This window comes from Octopus bimaculoides, chromosome 2 (genome assembly GCF_046866305.1).
Source record: "Octopus bimaculoides isolate indiv1 chromosome 2, ASM4686630v1, whole genome shotgun sequence".
NCBI lineage: Eukaryota > Metazoa > Mollusca > Cephalopoda > Octopoda > Octopodidae > Octopus > Octopus bimaculoides.
In genome coordinates, this window is record NC_142929.1 from 192,196,751 (window position 1) to 192,222,440 (window position 25,690).

Below are 25,690 nucleotides of genomic sequence, written 5' to 3' on the forward strand. Positions count from 1 at the left end.
GGTTTTCTACTACATGTAGGAAATTGTAATTCTTATTAGCACATCCGAATGTGGGGTGTAACTGGCCCCCTTATGAGTGCCCCTCATTCATTGGACATTGAACTTTGCTTGTGAAGACCTATTGAGGCAAGAGAAATCAAATCAAAATCACTGACGTGGCTGATGACAGTACTGCCTGATTGGCACTTGTGTCAGTGGAAAGTTAAAAGCACAACCAAGCGTGATTGTTGCCAGGGCCACGGACTGGATCCCGTGCTGGTGGCATGTAAAAAGCACCATTCGAGCGTGATCATTGCCAGCATTGGCACATGTGCCGGTGGCATGTGAAAGACAACATTCGAGCATGGTCACTGCCAGTGCCACTGGACTGGCTCCCATGCAGGTAGCACGTAAAAAACACCTTTTGAGCGTGGTCATTGCCAGAACCGCCTGACTGGCCCTCGTGCCGGTGGCATGTAAAAGCACCCACTACACTCTCGGAGTGGTTGGCGTTAGGAAGGGCATCCAGCTGTAGAAACATTGCCAGATCAGACTGGAGCCTGGCGCAGCCTCTGGTTTGCCAGTCCTCAGTCAAACCATCCAACCCATACCAGCATGGAAAGCAGACATCAAATGACTATGATGATGATGATGATGATTAGCAAATGAAACGTGTAATGGTGAATAAATAATACCAAAAACATTTCCAGCCTCCTGTTTTGGTGTGTGTGTGTGTGTTATCTGCTATTGGCACTATCAGGACAATGAGTATTCCAGTTGATCCAATCAACGAGATGGTCTGCTTGGGATATTAACATGGAAGTGGCTGAGCACTCCACAGACATGTGTGCCCTTATTGTGGTTCTCGGGGAGATTCAGCATGACACAGAATGTGACAAAAGTCGGGCCCCTGTGAATTACAGGTACAACTCATTGTTGCCGGTTGAGTGGACTGCAGCAATATGAAATGAAGTGTCCTGCTCAAGGACACATGTCACTGGGAAGCAAAGTCATGACCTTAGAAACACGAGCCTAACACACTAACCACTAAGCCACTGTGCCATGAAATTATTTATATAATTGTGTGTGTTTGGGTGTGTGCATGTATATATATATATATATATATATATATATATATATATATATATACACACACACACACACACCATTTGAAGCTATTCAGCAACAACCAACCAACCAATAACATGGCCAGAAAGAGGAAAAAGATTCATAAAAAAGATACAGACCAAAACAACACAAGAAACCCCCCCCTCCTCGCATACACAGTTCTGTGATACAATTCTAAATTGGTTTCCCATAATATAAACTCTGCTATTTTTTGTCATTATACCACAGAAATAATATATTTGTTGAAATTCTCCCAAAGAACGAAAAGTATGGCACTTGAAAATGTTGGAAATGGAGAAAATAAATATGTTGGCAGTGTTTTTTGCTTTATTATTATTATTATTATTATTATTTTCTGGGGAAAAATTTCTGTTGAGGTTAGTTTTTTTTTTTTGTTTGTTTTGTTTTATTTTATATATATATATATATATATATATTGTATTTCAACACAGCAGGGAAACTGGACAGCAAGATAATAAGAACATGACAATAATACACACACACACACACACACACACACACACACACACACACACACACACACACACACACACACACACACACATGTGTCAGTATGAGCGTGTGTTTATATATACATTCACACAAATATACACACACACACACACATACACACACTTATATTGAACATCAAACTTGTAAATAAAGAGAATAGATTCCTCTAATTCACAAAAAAAACCCCCACCTCATTTTGTTAGATTTATTAACCATATATCAATTGTTAGCTCTGTGTGTGAGTATATATATATATATATATATATATATATATATATATATATATATATATATATACATACACACACATGTATGTATATCAACGCATACAGCTGCATTTCCTTATACATAAACATAACCTCACTGATACATGTGCATACACATTCGCAAACATTTATTTGAATACATGTGGTTGTGTGTGTGTGTGTGTGTGTGTCTGTGTTATAGGAAATGACTGCAATGAGATATTCTGAGGTGAGACCCTTTCTGACCCATACCAGCAGAGAAAACCAAAATAATGACACCGCTACACACACACACACACACACACACACACACACACACACACACACACATATATATAAGGAGATATACTATTACATAAATGCAAATAACAGACATATATGGATATATATGCAACCAGCCCACAGAGAAAGAATGAAGTAGGAGGTTTCTCAACAATAAGTTACAGAGAAATAATTGCCTTATACATTATATATTTATATATATACACACACAAACACACATATATACACAGATAGGAAGAGAAAGACAAAGATAGTCACACACACACACACATATATATATATGTAAATACACATGCACAATATACCTACAGTCATGTATATATATATATGTATGCATACACACAGAACATACACACACATACACATATATATAGTCCTATGTATAAGGGTACGGGGTTTATGTTGTACATTTTGTGTCAGCATGTGTGTGTGTGTGTGTGTGTGTGTGTGTGTTTGTTCAGAAATCCTGTACACACAAGTCTGTTAACACATAATTTTGCGTAAAGAGAAGTTTGGAATCATCCAAAAAGTTCGGTTTCACCTCATATTTTGTGTTCGACAACACTTCGCTATTAATATCTGTCAATAATAACAATAACAATAATAATAACAATAATAATGATAATAATAACCATCCACATCGTTGTTGTCTTTGTAAGTCTTGTAATGTTCATCAAATTTACAAAAATGTTCAAAATATTACACTGGTTATTAATTAATGGAATAATAGTCAGGCAATGAAAAAAAAATATAACTTAAAAAGATATAAATATAAAAAAAAAACACATTAATGACAGATATAACGAATTTTGGAATATTTACAATATTGTATTGTCTGTCTACATTTTGCTATGGGTGTGTATAAGTGTATACACTCACTCACAGACATACGTGTGTGTGTGTGTATATAAGTAGAGAGAAATACACATACAGGAGTGGCTGTGTTGTAAGAAGTTTGCTTCCCAACCAAATGGTTTCAGGTTCATTCCCACTGCATGGCACCTTGGGCAAGTGTCTTCTACTATAGCCTTGGGCCAACCAAAGCCTTGTAAGTGGATTTGGCAGATGGAAACTGAAAGAAGCTCGTCAAATATCATCATCATCATCATCATCGTTTAACGTCCGCTTTCCATGCTAGCATGGGTTGGACGATTTGACTGATGACTGGTGAACCAGATGGCTGCATCAGGCTCCAATCTGATCTGGCAGAGTTTCTACAGCTGGATGCCCTTCCTAACGCCAACCACTCCGAGAGTATAGTGGGTGCTTTTTATGTGCCACCGGCACGAAAGCCAGTCAGACGGTACTGGCAACAGCCATGCTCAAAATGGTGTTTTTTACATGCCACCTGCATGGGAGCCAGTCCAGCGGCACTGGCAATGACCTCGCTCGAATGATTTTCTAACGTGCCACCAGCACAAGTGCCAGTTAGGCACCGCTGGTAACGATCATGCTCAAATGGTGCTATTTACATGCCACTAGCACGGAAGCCAGATGGCTGCTCTGACAATGATCACGGTCGGACAGTGCTGTTAGTGCTCCACTGGCATGGCTGCTGGTCATCGACTATGGTTCAGTTACGATTTCAAGGGTTGATAAATTAAGTACCAGATGAGCACTGGGGTCAATGTGATTGACTATCCCCCTCCCCACAAAATCCAGGCCTTGTGCCTATAATAAAAGGAATTATTATTAGGGCGGTGAGCTAGCAGAACTGTTAGAATGCCGGGCGAAATGCTTAGCAGCATTTTGTATGCTGCTACGTTCAGAGTTCAAATTCTACAGAGGTCAACTTTGCTTTCCATCCTTTTGGGGTCACACACTGGGGGTCAATGTAATCGACTAGCCCCTCTCTTGAACTTGCTGGCCTTTGTGCCTTTAGTGGAAAGGACTATTATTATTATTATAATTATTATTGTCATTATTATTAAGGTGGAAAGCTGGCAGAATCGTTAGCACATCGGGCGAAACGCTTTGTGGCATTTCATCCATCATTATGTTCTGTGTTCAAATTCCGCCGAGGTCAACTTTGCAATTTCATCCTTTTAGGGTTGATAAATTAAGTACCAGTTATGCACTGAGGGTCAATGTAACTGACTCATCCCCTCCCCACAAAAATTGCTGCCGTTGTGGCAAAATTTGAAACCATTATTATTATTATTATTATTATTATTAAAGGGCCAGTTTTGGGGGGAAGGTTTCTTTAAACATTTGACAACACTGTGTATAAACGCTGTTTATCCGGTCCATGATAATTGTCTTGTTTAGTTGAGCTGCATAAGAAATACAAGACTTCATTCCTTTACAGAACAACAATAGACAGCAACAACAACAACAACATTGAGAATGGGAGATAATTTACAGGACTTTCTGCGACAATTGTGCATCTAACATTTTTATTTCTTTACAAAGGTAGCAACAACAACAGCAACAACAACAAACACATACAGACACATACATTGTCCATTGTGTACAGAGATATGTGGTAGCATACGCAGATACGCATAGTAAAGACTATCTTCAGAGGGAACACACTCACACAAAATCCAGTGTGTGGGGGGGGGGGCGTGTGAGTATTTGGCAATAGTGATAAATATGACACAACGAAGATGCTCTTGAAACGTTCGATTATTAATGATGAGTTTGGAAAAGAGAGAGAAGAGTGCGAAGGAAGCTGAGTGGAATTAGGAAGGGTTGTGGATAGGGTGTGTGTGTGAAATGCACACGCACACACATGTACACATATAAATGCATGTACACATACATACATGTAGATACATATAAATACACATATAGATACACAGGTATATATACATACATACACACACACACACACATATATATACACACAATTGAAGGCAGTGCCTCACCATGGCAGCCAAATGACTGAAACACGTAAAATATATATATATATATATATATATATATATATATACACACACACACATTTATATGCATATATATACATACACACACATTTATATGCATATATACATATATATATGTAGATATACACATATATGCATACATATATATACACATACATATAGACATACACATACATTAATACATATATATATATACATGTATATATACACATATACATACATATATATAGATACACACATATACATACATATCTATATATACATACATATATACATACATAGGCATACATAACACATACATGTATATATATATATACATGTATATACAAACATACATACATGTATATACATACATTATATATATACATATATACATACATGTGTACGTGTATATACATACACACATGTACATACATACATATATATATACATACACACATGTAAATATATACATATATTCATATATATATACACATACACAAATATATGTACACATAAATATACATACATATATATACACATATATGTATATACATATATATATACGCGCATATATACATACATATATATATATACATACGTATATATATCTACATACACATATATATCTACATACACATATACATATGTATATATATCTACATATATATACCTACATATATATATATATATATATATGTATACATATATATATACACACACATACATACATATATACACACACATAATATGAACAATTACATACATATACATACACACAGATAAACATTTGTATACATGCACGCAGGCATATTCACATGTGGTGGTGGGCGTGGATATAACTCTGCTGATATTTACAGGTGACCAGTGGTCTGTTAAACAGGATGCCGGTTAAATTGAAGACGATGTGCCATCGCTGGTCAGCAACGTAAACATTAAGCATGAATGAGCAATTGCATTGACCGACATGCGTGTGTATGTACACGTGTCCATGGATGCATGCATGTATGTGTGCGTGTGTCCCTGCATTGCCATGCCATAATTAGATGTTAACGACACTGATGCACCGCTCCGGAATTGGGGGGGAAGTGTTGAGTGGTCAGGAGACGGTGCCGGTCATGGTGGATGGTGGTGGCTATGTGGAGGAGGGGGAGAGACGATGCAGGCGAAGAAGGACGACAACTGTGCGTCCCCCCACCCCACCCTCGCCGCCGCCAATGTTACACTATCCATTCTAAACCCACAGCAACTGTTTCATATTTCTCGCACATTCATTCTCTTTGCTAAGTACATATATACAGGCGTGGCTGAGTGGTAAGAAGCTGGCTTCCCAACCACATGGTTGCGGGTTCAGTCCCACTGTGTGGCACCTTGGACAAGTGTCTCCTGTTATAGCCTCAGGCTGACCAAAGTCTTGAGAGTGGATTTGGTAGACGGAAACAGAAAGAAGCCCATCGTTTATATATATATCCTCATAATAATAATATACATACATACACACACACCCATCTATATATACATACATCCACACACACACACATACACACATATATACACAAACATATACACATACATACTCACTTATCTATGTGTGTGTGTATCTTCATGACTGTGTTTGTTCTCCACCACATCCCTGTGACTTAGCAGTTCAGCAAAAGACACTAACAGAATAAGTGCTAGGCTGATTCATCTGGCAAAAGACTTTTCAAGGCAGTGGCCCCAGCATGGCCACAGACTAATGATTGAAACAACTGAATGATACACACACACACACACACACACGTCACACGCATACATGTTATATACACTGAGGCATATAAACACACCAACACATACGCTTACACACATGAAAGTTGTCAGAGACATGCATCAATGTACACCTACATACACATACATTAATATATAAACATGCACGCACACACTCTTCAGTTCTCTCACACATATACACATGCATACATCAGGACATGTACACATTCATAGTTACACATAAAAACCCCCTTAAGTGCCTGCATTAATATACACATACATAGACATACACACACACACACATACACCTAGGGGTCACCCTATGAGGGTGGGGATCGAGGATGAGACAGGAAGAGTGAGTGGGAAGTGGTGGAGGGAGGACAGGTGGGAAAGAGAAAGAGTAAAGCAAAGAGGAGAGAGAGAAGGGGTGGGTGAAAGGGGTGTAGGTCAGCCCTGGCTGCATAAACCTAGAACCATAAGCATGATAGCTGTAACCACATCCTGTCACTTTTACAGGAATAATCTATCTAGGACTACATTATACAATGTGTTCCTTCCTTTTCTAAGGTGGTAAGGTATGATGTGAGAGAGATTTGGCAGTAAATTCTAGCGTATCAAGAAGACACATTCAGGCCCCTTGCTTTGGTTGATATGACCCTTCACTGGGTGAATAAAAACACGCACACCCTTACTACAGTGGTCTCTCTCTCTCACATACACACACACACACGCATAATATACATTCCTCCTGCTTACAATTCAGGGGTCACACACACACACACACACGCACATGCCCATTACCCCATCACAATGTTCTCAAACACACCTGTCACTGCAGGGGGTCACCTTGATTAGTTGCCCCCCCACACTAATTATACCTAACTACAGGTAAGTTCCCCTGGGGAAGGGTGAAGCACATTCCTACCAGCATCACACCCCTAACGCCACCAAAACACCACAATAACCACAACAATTACCAGAAGCAACACCACCACGACCACCACCATCCAACAGGATAACTGTCCATGGTCACCACCACCACCACCACCACCAGTCCGCCGTCACCACAGTGGTGGTGGCTATGACTGTCTGCCACCACCACCACGACCATCCACCCTCACCCCAAACAATGTCCACTAATTATGTATCAATTGAATGGACAGTTTCCACTTGTGAAGAGCAATGCCACAAACATCACACTTCACTGACCAGCTTTAATGGATGATTATGGCGCAGACAACAGCACAGATACATGTGTGCATGCATGCATATACATACATGTGCATGCGCATGCACACACATGGATACATATATACATCATGCATTTATATAATTATATATACATATACACACACAGATATATACACACACACATAAATACATATACAGATATATATATACACACATATATACATGCACACATATACACATATATAAACACATATATACACAAATATATATACACACATATATACACACATATATCTATATACGCACACACATATATACACATACACACACACATATATATACACAAATATACATACACACACACACACACATGGATATATACATGATGTGGTGGGCAAATTGTCACTATTTTCTATTTTCTATTTCACGCATGCACATTGTTTGTTTTTGATTTTGTCATCTACATAGTATAGTAGGGTAAGTTGGGCACCATCTGTGAAAAAAAAACAGCACCATGATGCAATTCACTCTGTCAGAAATTTGGAAACAACATGCTGTACTGTTTGGCATTCATCTTGGAAGCTCCAGCACAAACATTTCAGAGTGTTTGGCTGTCGATCTGGGGACAGTGCAATCTGAGGACATGTACCGAGAGTGACAAAAATCAAACATCCAGTCAACATCATGGTGTTTGGGTCACTAGTGATGCCTCCATTCATCTTCCCACATGGCCTCAGACTCAACATGGCAGCAGCAGACATCAAGCATCTGGAAGAGGCAGTGCTACCCTGGGTGAAGAGGGTGGCTGCTGGACGACCCCGTGTCTGGAAACAGGACTCTGCACCAGGCCACACAAGCAGGAGGACCCTTTTTTAGAAAAAGGTTGTCAAAAGTAAAAGGCAAAGCTTTGTTGTGTTAAGTACTGGTTGCTACAAAAGTATTAAAATACATAAATACACTCATAAGGCTTTGGTCGGCCCGAGGCTATAGTAGAACACACTTGTCCAAGGTGCCACTCAGTGGGACTGAACCTGGAATCATGTGGTTGGTAAGCAAGCTACTTACCACACAGCCACTCCATATATATCATCACTGTCGTCATCATTGTTTAACGCCCGCTTTCTATACTGGCATGGGTTGGATGGTTTGACTGGGAACTGACAAGCCAGATGGCTACACCAGGCTCCAATCTGATCTGGCAAGGTTTCTACAGCTGGATGCCCTTCCTAATGCCAACCACTCTGAGAGTGTAGTGGGTGCTTTTTATGTGCCACCGGCACAGGGACCAGTCAGGTGGCACTGGCATCGACCATGCTGTGCATGTGTCTCTTTATGTCCAGTGTTTGTCTCCCACCACCACTTGACAAACATCGTTGGTTTATTTACATCCCAGTAACTTAGCAGTTCAACAAAAGACACCTATACAATAAGCATCAGACTTAAAAGATACGTACTATGATCAAATTGTGTGACAAAAATTCTTTAAAGTGGTGCCCCAGTATGGCCACAGTCCAAATGACTGAAACAAACAAAGGAGATGAATAAAAACAAAACAGAAGAGCACTAAAATGGCTGCAGAAAAGGGAGACAACTGGATAAAGTTAAATAAACTACTGAGATAATAATTGACGAAGTGAGCTCGTAATTTGGGGGTGTTTTGTTTACAGTGTTTTCACTGTTTTTGGTGTGTTTTTATTTTATTATTTAAATGGTATTTGTTTTGTTTTTAATTTTGGTCTTGTGAGTATCAGTTGGACATGAACGGTAAACTTTGGATTCTCACTAATAGACAGTTTACTTGAGAGCTTGGCAGGAGAAAAAGGGGAGAAGAAAACTCCACTTCACCATATCATTTTCTACATTTCCAAACAAATGTTGCTAATGATATAGAATTTAGTTCAAACAAAGAACTCACGCTTGCTTCTAGTGTGGGGAGAGGGGTGTGTGTGGGGGGTCTAGGTTCTGCTTTTTTTTTTAAACTACACTTTTATAAAGATGTGTGCTGTGAGTGTGCATGTGAGAGAGAGAGAGAATAGTTGTGAGTGTGTGTGTGTGTGTGTGTGTATGTGTGGTTGTGTGTGTGTGGTGGTGTGTGTGTGGGGGGTGGTTTGTGTGGGTGTGGTTGTGCATTTCAGTATGTATGGTCTCATCGTTTACACTTATGTGAATATCTGTGTACATTCTGCAACTGAGATCTTGTGTGTACCTAAACCAAACAGACCCGCGCACACAGATGCGTAGACACCATAAGTGATCATGCTGCCTTGATCACTGAAGCCTCTCAGCTATGTAACTCAGTACCAATGGAAGCTTATCAACCCTCTCTCTCTTCCTATCTCTCTCTCTTCTTCTCTCTCTTTCTCTCTCTCTCTTCCTCCCTCATTAGTGGTATCATGTTATTGCCAATTGTTATGAGAGAGAGACAAAGGACAAAAAAAAAAACAGTAAAATCGATAGTAACACAGAAAAGATGACACATATATGTATGTGTGTGTGTGTGTATATATGTGTGTGTGTGTGTGTGTGTGTGTGTGTGTGTGTGTGTGTGTGTGTGTCATCATTTAATGTTCACTTTTCTATGCTTGCAAGGATGAGATCAAAAATACTGAAGCAGATTGTTATTGATTGGATGCCCTTGCTGTCACTAACCTTCACCCGTTTTCAGGTTAGGCAATGTTTCCTCCAGGACCAGACATGTCTTTCATGAAACACTGGTAACAAATAATATTGGTTCTAGGACCCTGACATCTATCACCTGACATCAAAACAAGCAGACACTAACACACACATCAACAGGCCATGTGCAACAACAAAAGAGTTAGACCTCAGTTTTGCTGGAAATCATCACCATCATCATCATTTAACATCCGTTGTCCATGCTAGCATGGGGTGGATGGCTGGATGGTTTGACTGGGCTGCCATGCGAGAAGGCTGCACCAGACTCCAGTCTGATTTGGCATGGTTTTCTACAGCTAGATGCCCTTCCTAATGCCAACCACTCTGAGAGTGTAATGGGTGTTTTTGCATGCCACCAGCGCAGGTGCCATTTGCATGACACCAGGGTGCTTTTACATGTCACTGCCAAGGGTACCAATTTGCATGACACCAGTGTCTGCCACAACTGCAATTTTGTTGTACTTGATGGGTCTTCTTCTCAAGTACGACATAATGCCATGTGTCTTGGTCATTGCCGCCATGAGGCCCAACACTCCAAAGGAACTCAGCCACTTTGAATGAGTTCCACCTTTGAATGAAAGCATGTATCCCTGCCCTGTAAAATTCTGTTGACTGGTCTTTGAGCCACTTCTTCACTACCTCCACAATCACCAGATTTAGCGCCTTCAGACTATCATCTCTTCGGCCCCATGAAAGAGGGTTTGAGAGGCAAACATTATTCCAGTGACGAGGAAGTGAAAACTGTAGTGAAGAAATGGCTGAAAGAACGGTCAACAGAATCTTACGGGGTAGGGATACATGCTCCCATTCGAAGGCGGAACATTTCTATTGAGAGAAACGGTGACTATGTTGAGAATTAGGGATGTGATCCACAAAGGACCAGATTCATTTTGATGGATGATACGTGTTCCTGTGTTGGTAATGATACCTGTCCTAAACAAAATGGCATTACTTTTTAACTCACCCTCGGATACATACATACATATATATATATATGTATGTGTGTGTGTGTGTATACACACACACACACATATATATATATATATATATATATATATATATATATATATATATATATATATATATATATATACATACACATACATAGACACACTCATAAGTGAGAGAGATGTTGGTGTGGCATGTTAATATATATGCATGAGTTTTCCTTGTGGGTTCAATACCAACCATACATATAAAGCTAACCTTTTATGATCATCCAACGTATTCAGTAATTACGATTAGTAGCAGTAGTGGCCAGAATCCATTGCCCGCAACAATGACCAATCAATGGCTTAAGTGTCGCAATCAATGCATTCTTTTAAAATATGCTAAATGGATTATCATATTCCATTTCGACGACGATGATGATGATGATGATGATTATGCACACTCAACATGACATTATACACACTCCCTGGCCACCTCTTCTGCCTCCCCACCTCATTCCTTCCTCTTCTCCACCCCCACCCTATCAGTCATGCAATCATTTGCACATTTGCATGCAAGGCATGCACTCTCTCCTCGATCAGCTTGCGGCCAACATCTTACAATGCTGCCACTGTGCCTTGCAATCGTCACACACAGCTCCATTCATGCACGCACACACACACACACACACACACACACACACACACACACACACACACACACACACACACACACACACACACACATTGGCACAATGCCACACATACACATAGCTACATGCACAGGCATACAATAGCACCTACAGTGACTGGAAAGCGTTCCATGTGGGGGATGAAGAAAAACAAAAAACCAAGCATGGTGTTGCCATTATGTTATTGCCTCACTCTTACACACAGGCATGTGCGGGGTGGAGGTGCACCGACAGGCATGCAGACCTGTGTGTGGGTGTATCTATAGACATATATGAGTGTGTGTATGTGTGTGTATGTGAGGGAATGTTTCAGTCACTATGCACATATGCATTCACACATTTAAGTGTGTATGTATATATATATATATATATATTTATATATATATATGTACACACATATTCATACACACAGACACACGTCCATACATATGTGTAAGTGTATATATGAATGTGTGTGTGTGTGTGTGTGTGTGTGTGTGTGTGTGTTCACTGTGGTTGTGTCCCAATCACTTCATCTGATATATTTATTAAAACCTTTCGACAAAACCCAGAAAGAAAATAGCAAAATATTGGTAATAGTGGTTATTGTTGTTGTTGGTGGTGGTGGTGGTCAATTGGTCCGGGTGGTGGTGGTGGTGGTGGTGGTGGTTATGACGGAAGATGCTATAATAATTGTTGAAGATAATGGTTATTGTGGTGATGATTGCAGTTACACTCTCAGTAATAGATGAGGTGGAGGAAGGGGCCCTAGATGAGTGCGGCACAATTTAAAAGGGGGAGGGGTGTGGCACAAAGATTTTAAAAAGTTTTGATATAAGCAATGCTTGTTTCTTTTGGGTTTTTTTCCCCCCATTTGAAAAAGAGCCAAGATTGACATGAGCCTGTAGGCTGATGCTCAAAGAGGTTGGCCATTAATGGGATAAGTGCAGAGTATGAGGTGCTTGGATAACATTTAGGAGTGAAAGATGAATGAAGAATGGTACCATCTGTACAAGAGTTGACATTGTTTGGTGTGGCAATAAGTAGGTCATTGATGTAAAGAAGGAGAGATGGAGAGAAGACTAAACTCTGGGGTACACCAAAATGGATGGAATGAAAGACGGAAAAGGGGTCCATATGTACAAGCTGTGTTTTTTTGGTCTGATAGGAAGCTGGTGCTTCTAGTGATGAGAGGTGGATGGAGGCCAGGGATGGAGAGTTTTGATGGGAGATTCAAATATGTGACACAGAAGAGAACTCTAGTGACATGAAGGACAAAAACCTTGCTTTCACTAAATGGGTGAAAAACCACTGGTGAGTCATATGCGAGGGTGAGTCACATGGGAGGGTGAGTCTTCTGTAGAAATGGCTTCATAGAAGCCTTACTGATGATAATTAAGCCTTTAGCATTTAAACTGGCCATATCCAGCCAAAAAATTCTGCTTTATGTCCAAATTGATCAGATCTGGTCTCTCACACCTACCTCACAGTGTCATTCAAAATAGAAACAATTCCATCATTGAAGTCTTTTAATTGAGAAATAATGCCAGATTAATTGAAAACAATGTGAATTAATAAGCATTAGATTAGACAGAGTAATCTGAAAGCTTAAGGGTTCAGAGCTTCAAACAAGATAGAGAAGATTTGAGATTTGGAAGAGCATAAAATATGATGGTTGGCAAGATTGCAGGGATCACCATTCTTGGGAATGGGACACACTGTAGCATGTTGCCAAAGATCAGAGCCCTTGTAGAAGGGGAATTTGGAAGAGTTTGTTGAGTCTAAGGGCTGTCAATGGACTTTATATTTAGCTGCATTCTGGAGCCTAGGGAAAGTTCCCTACGGAATGAATGCAAACTCCTAAAGTGTGCATATGAGAGAAAGAAAGAGAAGGGGAGGGAGAAACAGGTGCAAGTGTAGTTGTGTGCTTAAGAGATTTGTTTCCCAACCACATGGTTCCAGGTTCAGTCCCACAGAACAGCATCTTGGGCAAATGTCTTCTACTACAGCTCCAGGCCAACTGCTTTCAACATCATCATCATCATTTAGCGTCCATTGTCCATACTGGCATGGGTTGGATGGTTTGACCAGGGCTGGTAAGTTGAGGGGCTGCACCAGACTCCAGTCTGTCTTGGCATGGTTTCTACAGCTGGATGCCCTTCCTAATGCCAACCACTCTGAGAGTGTAATAGGTGCCTTCACGTGCCACCAGCATGGGTGCCATTTGCACGACACCAGTATCTGCCATGACTGCAATTTCACTTGCCTTGTGAATGGATTTGGTAGACAGAAACTGAAAGAAGCCTGTCGTGTGTGTGTGTGTGTGTGTGTGTGTGTGTGTGTGTTCCTTGTCATGACATCACATGACTGTCATAAATGAATGTTATTTCTTCCTGATATTCTGTCAAAACATGTCTGGCCATGGAGAAATGTTCTCTTGCTTGGAAACAGGAAAGGGTTGATGACAGGAAAAGCATCCTGATGTAGAAAATCTGCCTCAATAAACTCTTTCAGACCAATGCAAGCATGGGAAAGTGGAGGTTAAGAATGGAGGAGAAATCAAAGAAAGACAGAGCCAAGATGTAGAAAATGGAAACAAAAAATAGTAAGAAAAAAAAAATTAAGCGGGGAGAAGGAAACATCATAAAGAAAAAAAGTAAAAATACAATAAGAAATATGTTTTACATTTTGTTTTATAGTTTTATTTTATGTTTCTTGGGAAAAAAAAAGTTTTACATCCATTTGAGTGAAATGAGTTCAGTGACCTTTGCAAGGATTCACTGAAGAAATAAGGGAGAATTTAGTGACCTTTGTAGTTTGGTGGTGAGAGAGAGAGAGACAGACAGACAGAGCTGTTGTGGGGTATGATAGTAGAAAAAATCTGACAATGCAAAACCTTATTGTATTGCTGCAAATATTCACCCAGAGGCCAGCTAAACTGGGTTCTAATAGCTTCTCTCCAAATACCCCACCCACAACCACTAAATTTGATGGCATCTAAGACATTCGCCATGTATGTATTGCCAACATCTAACATGCCAGAAAAGGAGGCGGACATTAAAAGACACACACACATACATATACGGTTGCATGTAAAAAGCACCATTCAAGCATGGTCAATGCCAGTGCCGCCTGACTGGCACCTGTGCCAGTGGCACGTAAAAAGCTCCATTTGAGTATGACTGATGCCAGTGCCACCTGACTGGCTCTCATGCTGGTGGCATGTAAAAAGCATCTACTACACTCTCGGAGTGGTTGGCATTAGGAAGGGCATCCAGCTGTAGAAACACTGCCAGATCAGATTGGAGCCTGGTGCAGCCTCCTGGCTTGCCAGTCCCCAGTCAAATCATCCAATCCATGCTAGCATGGAAAGCGGACGTTAAACGACAATGATGATGATGATTACATACACACATACACATGCATATGTAGGTATGCGTGTACATGTGATGCACATGTGTCTGCTTCTGCACATATGATGTACACGTATATATTTGTTACTCAATGCAGACATACACACACACATGTATGTGTCTGTATTCAAATACAGAAATTTTGACCCACACCAACCCGCCCACCCATATACACCCGTTCTGTCACTTATCTTAAACATACCCCAATGCACACATGAGCAAATGAAGGAGCCTGTCGGTTATCACTCAACCTGCAAGAAACAGCAGCCACATCTCCCTCAAAACCCATCCCGCTGTCTTTAAGATGAGGCAAAATATTTACAGTCTAGGAATCTTTTAAACCAACAGGGTGGTCATGGTGAGAGTGTTTTAATGATTGGTCTGCTGAGTCTGGAGAGGTCTGAGGATGATGATTAACACATCACACACACACACACACACACACGCACACACACGCACACACACACACACACACGCACACGCACGCACGCACACACACAGGGTTAGATGGAGACATTCCATACAAAACACATACAGAAACACATATACACTCATATATCATACCCACACATACACAAACACACACAAAAACATATTCCACCCATACATCTTACCAACACAAATGAACACACATACATCAACACACACACATACACCCTAACCCTAACCCACACATATATACCCCATATAAACCCACACCAATTCCACCAGTAAAAGAGGATTAAGATGTCGAAGTGGTGTCAACTAAGCTTGTTTCTACCCTGGCAAGCATGAACTGGACACTAATTAGTTAACGAATGAGTTTGAGGTAATTACATGTCTACATTAGTGATGAGTTATTGCTTCAGCAGTACGCGGGTGTGTGTGTACATACACACACTAATGTGAACACATCTTGAAGACAGCATATTTAGCACTGACATTGGTTTTGTATATGAAGATTAATTAGTGCATATTCGTGTGTGTGTGTGTGTGTGTGTGTGTGTGTGTGCGTGTGTGTGTGTGTGCGTGTGTGTGCTTGTGTGTGTGTGTGAAACGCCATGATCATTTCTAATGTCCTTCTTCCATTCCGACTAGATTTTGACAGTTTGGCAGGATCCAACAAGTCTGAAGACTGCATTGTCTTCCAATGCTTTTCTTTGCCAAGGTTTCCATGGCTCGATGCCCTTCTTAACACCAATCGCTTTACAGAGTGGATTGGCACCACCATTGGTTAGGTCACCATGCAACAGCCTGCAAGAGTAAGATCTCCCTTGCCTACAGGGAGGGCCACAGAAGTGAGGGAGGGGGGTCTTTATGCTGTGGGGTGCAAGAGGGATCAAAGTGCTCCTCCTCATCATCACCACCAGGCACAAGGCCACCTCTTCCAATGCCCCAACTTTCAAAGGACCTTTGTCTTGGGAGTTATTTGGTGACCCTGTCGGTGCTGGTGTCACATAAAAAGCATCCAGTCCACACTGTAAAGTGGTTGGCATCTGGAAGGGCATCCAGCGGTAAAAAACATGTGAAAACAGACCTCACTAGTGTAAGTTCCACATAAAAAGCACACAATCCACTCTGTAATGTGGTTGGTGTTAGGAAGGGCACCCAGCCGTAAAAACCCTGCCAAAACACACAGTGAAACCTGGTGCAGATCTGGTCTGTTTAAATGCTAAAGGGTTAAATGATTGTGGTGATGAGGAGGATTTCTTCACATGAGTAACATTTGTATTACTTGAAGTGAATGAATTTAAATTATGGTGTATGATACAAATATTCTATAATTATAAACATAATTACAATTAGGGGTCAGCTATTTGCTTCACCATGCACCTAATTTAGAAATAGGAGTTAAAATGCCTTTTCTGTTACCATAGAGATCTCCCAATATTACCTTACTTTAATCCTGAAACACATATGTAGCTGATCCGAGTCGTGTGGATTCATTATTTTTTCTTTTTGCCTATGTAAAAAAGTGTGTTACTGTCTGGGAGATTTTTATGGTAGCAGAAAAAGCATTTTAACTCCTATTTCTAAATTTGGTGTGTGGTGAAGCAATTAGCTGACCCCTAATTATAATTATGTTTATAATTATAGAATATTTGTATAATTTTACCTAACAAAGGTTATTTTAACGTACCAATCTACTTGGTAAAATTATTAATTAATTAATTAATTTTACCCTTTTATTATTAATTATGGTGTATGATATATATGAATGATAAATTATTATTTTGTAATTTCAGCTTTTATTTAACATTTTCATACTGCAAGGTACATTGATATTTCATAAATTTAAGGAACAGTCATCAGAGAACAGAATATAAAAAAAAAAGTCCAAAATTCTGTTTTAAGCTGCTAAAAACCAATGTTCAATTCGATATCAACCCAACTCAATGTATCTGTTGGTGCTGTCCTCGAAGAATTCTCTTGATTTCCCCAAACAAATGAATTACAAATCATCAGACAGACATTGTACCAGAACTCTTTGACTGATTCTTTGTCTTCTGTGTAGCACTTTCACTTTTATCATGTAGTGCCAAACAGTCACGGTTGCCAATAATGATAGTGGTAAGGAACTCTCAAGAGAGCTGAACAGCAGAAGGTCTTCAGAGTAGAGCCCACCACCCCACTGGCAAATGTTTTGACCTTTGTTTTACTCTAAAGGGGCTGAGCCTCATCCAGGTTGTGACTCCTGAGTGCCCTTCTGCAGACACTTTTTAGCAACTTGGATATTGGAAACTCGTGCCTTTAAACCACTTGGAGTTTCCATCTAGTTGGAACTCCATACAAACACAGTTGCCAATAAATGGTAAGATGTAGAACCGAAACGATAAGATGTCAACTGGGAGAAACCTTCAATCTGGTTGCAAAATGTCTGGCAAAATCACTCAACCCTATGTTGGAAAAACATTCAGCGATATCTACAATTTTCACAGGGGTCACAACAATGGAGCTAAGAAAAACTGGTTTAATTCAACCCTTTTGATACCAACCCACCCGAGACCACCCCTGCTGATATGATATAAATTTCAGGTTTTAAAGAGATCAAAATTGAAACCTTCCATCAAAATTTCTTGTTTGGCGTAAGAGTGACTGTGTGGTAAGTAGCTTACTTACCAACCACATGGTTCCGGGTTCAGTCCCACTGCATGGCAGTGTCTTCTACTATAGTGTCTTCTATTATAGCCTCAGGCCGATCAAAGCCTTGTGAGTGGATTTGGTAGACGGAAATTGAAAGAAGCCCGTCGTATATATGTATATATATATATATATATATATATATATATATATATATGTATGTGTATATGTTTGTGTGTCTGTGTTTGTCCCCGCCACAACATCGCTTGACAACTGATGCTGGTGTGTTCATGTCCCCGTAACATAGCGGTTCGGCAAAAGAGACCAATAGAATAAGTACTAGGCTTCCAAAGAATAAGTCCTGGGGTCGATTTGCTCGACTAAAGGTGGTGCTCCAGCATGGCCACAGTCAAATGACTGAGACAAGTAAAAGGAGTTGTGTCCCAAGCACTAAATTAATAATCTTTTCTACTCTAGGTACAAGGTTTGAAATTTTTTTCGGCTGATTTTGAACTCAGAAAGGAGCGACAGGTGAAATACTGCAGAGCATTTCGTCCAGTGTGCTAAGGCGCCAAATTGATAACGGCAAAGCTGTTTGACTAAATTCTTCCCTTTCAACAGAAATATGCTAACGAAAGGGTTAAAGTCTTGTTTAGTGACAAAACACACATTAAAGCAATTTGCACCATCACTTTTCAACCATCATCATCAACATCATCACCCAAGCACAACCATCATCATAATCCTCAACACCACCATCACCACCGCCACTACCACTTTCAGCAATATCATCATCACCGTCGACACTCCCACTACCACCACCGTCATTATCACTGCAACTACTATCATCAACATTAACAACTTGACCCCCCTCCACCTCCATCATTGCCAGCAGAAGCGGATGTCTGTATTTTAATCAATCTATTTACCTAAAAGCTAAAATAAATCATTTTTTCACTTTTAAGAAAAAGAAAAAAGTTTTAAAAAAAAGTCTTTAACATTAAATTTGAATAACAAAACCAGAATAAATTAAATAAATTGTCTTTTGAATGGGGGGATGTGGGGTGGGCAGAGGGGGGGGGAGGGGGGAGAGAGAGGGGGGATGGTGGGGAGGGTGCAGTGGTAATAGTATCAGTGATGGTTGCAGTGTTATCAGTGATGATGATAATGATGATGGTGATGATGCTGGGGGGGTGGGGTGATGGCGAAAGTCGTTGTGGTGATGCTGGTGATGCTGGTGGTGAGTAATGAATTTTTGCAAAAACAGAACTTCATCTCGGTGCAGAGCCAATGTGAAATGAGTATAGCTTAGAAGCAACACAGAAGGAAGTTGGAAAATGGTGAAATAAATTCCAGAAAATAAGGGGGAGGGAGAGAGAGAGAGAGATAGAGAGAAGGGGGTAGTGGGAGTAAGCAGAATGAGAGCGAATGAATGGAAGAGATGTTTGTCTCAAGAAAATCTCTCCATAACGAGGGTCTCTATTTTCAAACAACCTCTTCTCTCAAACATACATCAAGGTTCTTTGTGTATGTGTGTGTGTGTGTGTCTCTCTCTCTCATCATCATCATAGTTTAACGTCCGCTTTCCATGCTGGCATGGGTTAGACGGTTTGACTGAGGGCTGGCAAGCCAGAAGGCTACACCAGGCTCCAATCTGATCTGGCAAAGTTTCTACAGCTGGATGCCCTTCCTAACGCCAACCACTTTACAGAGTGTAGTGAGTGCTTTTACGTGCCACCGGCACGGGTGCCAGTCAGGCAGCACTGACATTGGCCATGCTTGAATGGTGCTTTTTATGTGCCACTGGCACGGGTGCCAGTCAGGAGGCGCTGGTATCAGCTATGATTATGATTCCACTTGATTCAACAGGTCTTCTCAAGCACAGCTTATTGACCAACAATTGAAGGTACTTTTAAACGGGCCAGTTACATGACACTGGCATTGGCCACAGCTACAATCTCACTTGGCTTGCCGGGTCTTCTCAAGCACAGCATATCTCCAAAGGTCTCAGTTATTTGTCACTGCCTCTGTGAGGCCTAGCATTCAAAGGTCATGCTTCACCACCTCATCTCATGTCTTCCTGGGTCTACCTCTTCCACAGGTTCCCTCCACTGTTAGGGTGTGACACTTAGCTCATCCATATGCATCATCTGACCATACCAGCACAGTTATCCCTCCTGCACACCACATTTGATGCTTCTGATGCCCAACTTTTCTCTCAGAGCGCTTACACTCTGTTGTGCATGCACACTGACATTACACATCCAGCAAAGCATACTGGCTTCATTTCTTTCAAGCCTACACAAGTCCTCAGCAGTCACAGCCCATGTTGCACTGCTGTGCAGCATGGCTGTTCGCACACATGCATCATACAATCTATCTTTCACTCTAAGAGGCTCTTTGTTACCAGCAGAGATAGGAGCTCTCTGAACTTTGCCCAGGCTATTCTTATTCTAGCCACTACACTCTCAGAGCATCCACCCTAACTACTGACTTGGTCACCTAGGTAATGGAAGCTATCAACTACTTCTATTTTTCCCCCTGGTATGTGATGGAATCTATTTTCTATACATCTTCAGTGTTTATTGCTTCTGTGCATCTGCCACACACAAAAACTATTTTCCCAGTTAACAACCTTCCTTTGATCTCACCAAAACAAAAATTCCATTTGGAATGTGTTCTGTTAAAAATTGTGAATAAAACACTACAGGAGCCTGGCTGGCCCCTATCAGGCTGTGCTAGTCATTGTCAAGACCTCAGGTGTTCTCAGCTCTCACATTGATGGTTTACTCTTCAAATTTGGGATAACTATGGCTGAGAAATGAGCCTCACAAGATGGGAGGGGGGGGGGCTGTTGCAGCAAGTGTTGCTGGCCATTCTCTGCAGCAACACCTTTGCAATCATGTTTGTGAGGTACAGCTACACATACCATTTGATCTGGGGTATATAATCCTTTACTCCACCTCCCCCAGCATCCACTGCTTAATTCCTCTCCACCATATAATCCTTATGGTTTTACAGTATAGACATAAATATATTTAAACACTGACAGACTTCCATAACTAAAATCTACAACCATTTCCAGAGTTCTTTCTTAAAGAAACCAAATCAAAATTTCCAGAATATAAATGAGTGTGAACAAACAAAGATCGGTGAAAAACCTGTTTATGCTTTGATTTGTGAATGGGGGAGGAACACAATGATGAGTTTTTACTGCATTTTAGACTTGAAGAAGAAATATACTTGAAAGCTTTTGTTACAGTTCTGATATTTCTGATGTCTAACGATGGATATTAATGTGCAGGAGTTTGTTTTCAAATGTAATTCTGAAGAATTGAAGCTGCAAATATACCTTATCTTGGTTTACTCGTTTTGCCCCGTCTGAATTTGTCTTTTATATGCTCAAAGAGGATGGAGATAATTTTCAGATAATGTTACACTGTTTTTAATGCATTTAGAGAAGATCTTTTGCTTTGCTGTTATAGTTTTTGTAAATTAGTGAACATTTGTAAAAAATACATTTCTTCTCAAAGTCAAAAGTGTAGTAAAAACTTCTCGTGGAAAAAAGACCCAAAATGAGGTGAAAGGAAGTGTTTTGCTCAAGAGAACAACCTGTCGCCCGGTCCACAAGAAACCACAATCTTATGATCAGGAGTCCAACACCCTAACCACTGAGCCACGTGCCTCCACATAGTTTTACAGATACTTCTTGCACATTAACTTGTAAGACATTAGAGAAACAAACTGAGCTGTTTCTTGCTATAAACACATCATTATCATTTAACGTCCGTAGTCCATGCTGGCATGGGTTGGACAGTTTGACCACAGCTGACCAGCTGGAAGGCTGCACCAGCCTCCAGTCTGATTTGGCATGGTTTTCTACAGCTGGATGTCCTTCCTAATGCCAACCACTCCAAGAGTGTAATGGGTGCTTTTATGTGCCACTGGAACAGGTGCCATTTGCATGACACTGGTATCTGCCATGCCTGCCAGTTCACTTGGCTTGATGGGTCTTCTTCTCAAGCAAGACATACCAAAGGTCTCAGTCATTGCCTCCATGAGGCTCAACGCTTGAAAGGAACTTGGTGGCCATTTTGCCTCCATGAGGCCCAATGCTCGAAAGAGACTCAGTCGCTTTGCCTCTGTAAGGCTCAACGCTCAAAGGGAACTCAGCCACTTTGCCTCCATGAGGTCCAACGTCTAAAGTAAACCTTTCATGGGCCCTTAAAATACTACAGTGGATCTCCAATTTACTATTTTGCTTGTGCGAACCCCAAAAGTTTTATATGCCCCCCCCCCCACTCAGAGGGGTCGTATAGACCCTAGTTGAGAACCATGGATTTAAAGATTACAAGAGGAGAAAATTATTAGAAAATTACGTGAGATATTCAGCAACAGTATTCTGTAGTAACATGGCAGTCCTGGTTTAGGACGAATGTTGCTGTAATTTAGCCCCAGGAGACATAGATATTGTTTTGAGCTGAGTGGGGGTGCTAGATTCCCTTGCTTGAAAATATAAGGACACAGATTGTGTCGTATAGCCAGCTGGGGATGATGTCACCTGGGGCTAAATTACAGCAACATTACTCCTTAACCAGGACTGCCACGTTATGTTGGCAAACAATCTTTATGAGAAAATTATTATAATTATTAACGAGAGTTGAACACCTGAAAAACAAGACCAACAACAACAACAAAGCAAAGGGAATATGTAAAAAAAAGACAAAAAGAGATAAAAAAAAGATGTAGAATTACTTTACCAATAATGGCATCAATGGATTGTGTTGCTATAGAACTGTTAACGACGACGCCACCCAGTTTCGTCTTTTTACCATAATAGAGATCATTGGGCCATTTCACTCTCAGATCCAGTTCCTGCCAAAACGAACCAAAATATTCCAGTTTTTAGAAACACCATTATAACATTTGATCATTTATAGTCGTTCATGCAGAATTACCAATATTTCAATATTTGGCAAAAGTCTTCATTTCGTACACGTCTTATACTCATTATTATTCCTTTACCAAAATTTAGATTTCAAAATTGAAATCGTTTGGGGAGTTTTTGCAAGGACTTGTAAGAATTCTGGGAAATCACAGAAACTTTTACTCCACATAAAATATTGGTGGTGATGATGATGATGTTGATGATGTAGTGATGATGATGATGATGATGTGGTAGTGGCGGTGGCGGTGTTGATGATGATGTGGTAGTGGTGGTGATGATGATGTGGTGATGATGATGATGATGTGGTGATGATGATGATGATGTGGTAGTGGCGGTGGTGGTGATGATAATGATAATGATGATGATGTGGTAGTGATGATGATGATGTGATGGTGGTGGTGATGATGATAATGTGATGATGATGTTGATGATGATGATGTGGTGATGATGATGATGATGATGTAATGATGATGTGGTGGTGGTGATGACTTTAATGCTGCTCCTGATGACAATGATGGTGATGATGACTACAATACTGTTACTGATGATGAGAGCAACAATCTTGATGATGATGATGATGATGAATGATTACGGTCATGATCCCATCACAAGAATCACCAGCACCCAAAGAAGGCGGTGGGGGGGAGCACTAATATTCCCCCCTCATCCCCACCACCATTAGGTTACTTCTCTCCCCCCCCCTCCGTTGCACTCAATACAGTTTCTTTCCTCTAATTTATTTCCAATAACCACTGTTTCTTTTTTTTGTTTTTCTTTGGTTTACATTTGTTTACATTCTTTCTCCTACAAAAAATACTTTCTTTCTGTCTTTCTTTTTTTTAGTCGGGGGGGGGGGGGGGGGAAGGCGAGGTGTTCCTATGGTTTTTGTTGTTTGTATTTTTTTGACTTTATTGCTAAAATATGCTAAAACAACATTGTAGAAGAAGAAGCACAATAGAAAAAGAGTCGTGAATTCTACTTAGCGTGGAAGATGTAAGTGCGGAGACTTACAGAAAATGGTAACACGAGAACCATGCAGTGTCCATGGCCGCAACAATTTTTACCCAGCCACCCCCCCACTTCCAGCACAGATACCCACCACCACCACCACCTATTCACTCATCTCTGAGGTTTTATACTTTGGCCTTTTGTTGTTTTGGTTATATTTTCATTGAGAAGGAAAGGGAGGGGGGTCTTTGTTATTCTTGTGCTCTTTTTTTTTTTCTTTTTGGGTCTTTTTTTTTTCCTTTTCGTTTTATTTTTCTTTCCGGAAGCATCATTAATGGCCTGTTCAATATTCAGCATCACAGAGTTGCCATTCTCTTTGAGGGAGGATACAGTAACAGAATTTGCATCACTGGAATTGTTAGTACAGGGCTGGCGTTACGAAACAGGACACCAACAGCAAACAAAACAGGTTCAATTTGAGCTGATGATCTTCACACATTCCATTTACTTAAAATGGAAGCAACCAGTTCAAAGCCAGAGATACAGAGCACAGGAGGTGTTGTAGCTGTCACAGGTTCTCATCACAGATAAGGTACTGATTTAAATCTAAACAGAATAATAGACATCAATTGTGTCTACAGCTACATCACAACAGTTTCAACGCAAGGCATTTGTTTACTTGCTCAACAGTCTGGCCCCATAAGCTTCCATTTTGCTCACTTTCGCTCAAACACACACAATTTCATCTGTGTAAAAAAAAACTAAAACTGTAAATCTCTTGCTGGACTAAAGAGACATTTCCCATCACACAACAAGCAATCTCAAACCACCTTCTAGAACAGTGCTTCCCAACATGGGGTCAACTGGGGGTCTGTGAACTAAATTCAAAATTTCATATACATACATATATACATAAGGATAAACATATCACAAGGGGTCTGTGGGAAAACTCATTTAAATAAAAGGGTTGGGAACCCTTGTTCTAGTAATTCTAAATTGTAAATGTTCAGCTCCATATTACCTGTGAGTTTGTGTGCTGATGTCTGTGTCCTGTGTTAATGCTGGTGTCAAGAAGAGTCATTCTCAATTAATGA

At 40.5% G+C, this 25,690-nt stretch overlaps 1 protein-coding gene across 3 annotated transcripts in view; it reads right to left on the minus strand.

The window, feature by feature from the left end:
• Nucleotides 1-25,690, minus strand: part of LOC106880135 (biotin--protein ligase) — a 79,887-nt gene that overhangs the window by 24,523 nt on the left and 29,674 nt on the right. For all 3 annotated transcript variants that reach the window (XM_014929962.3, XM_089348259.1, XM_089348260.1), the window contains exon 10: nt 23,461-23,575. In XM_014929962.3, coding sequence (XP_014785448.2) covers nt 23,461-23,575 — 115 coding nt within the window. The remainder of the gene's footprint in view (nt 1-23,460; nt 23,576-25,690) is intronic.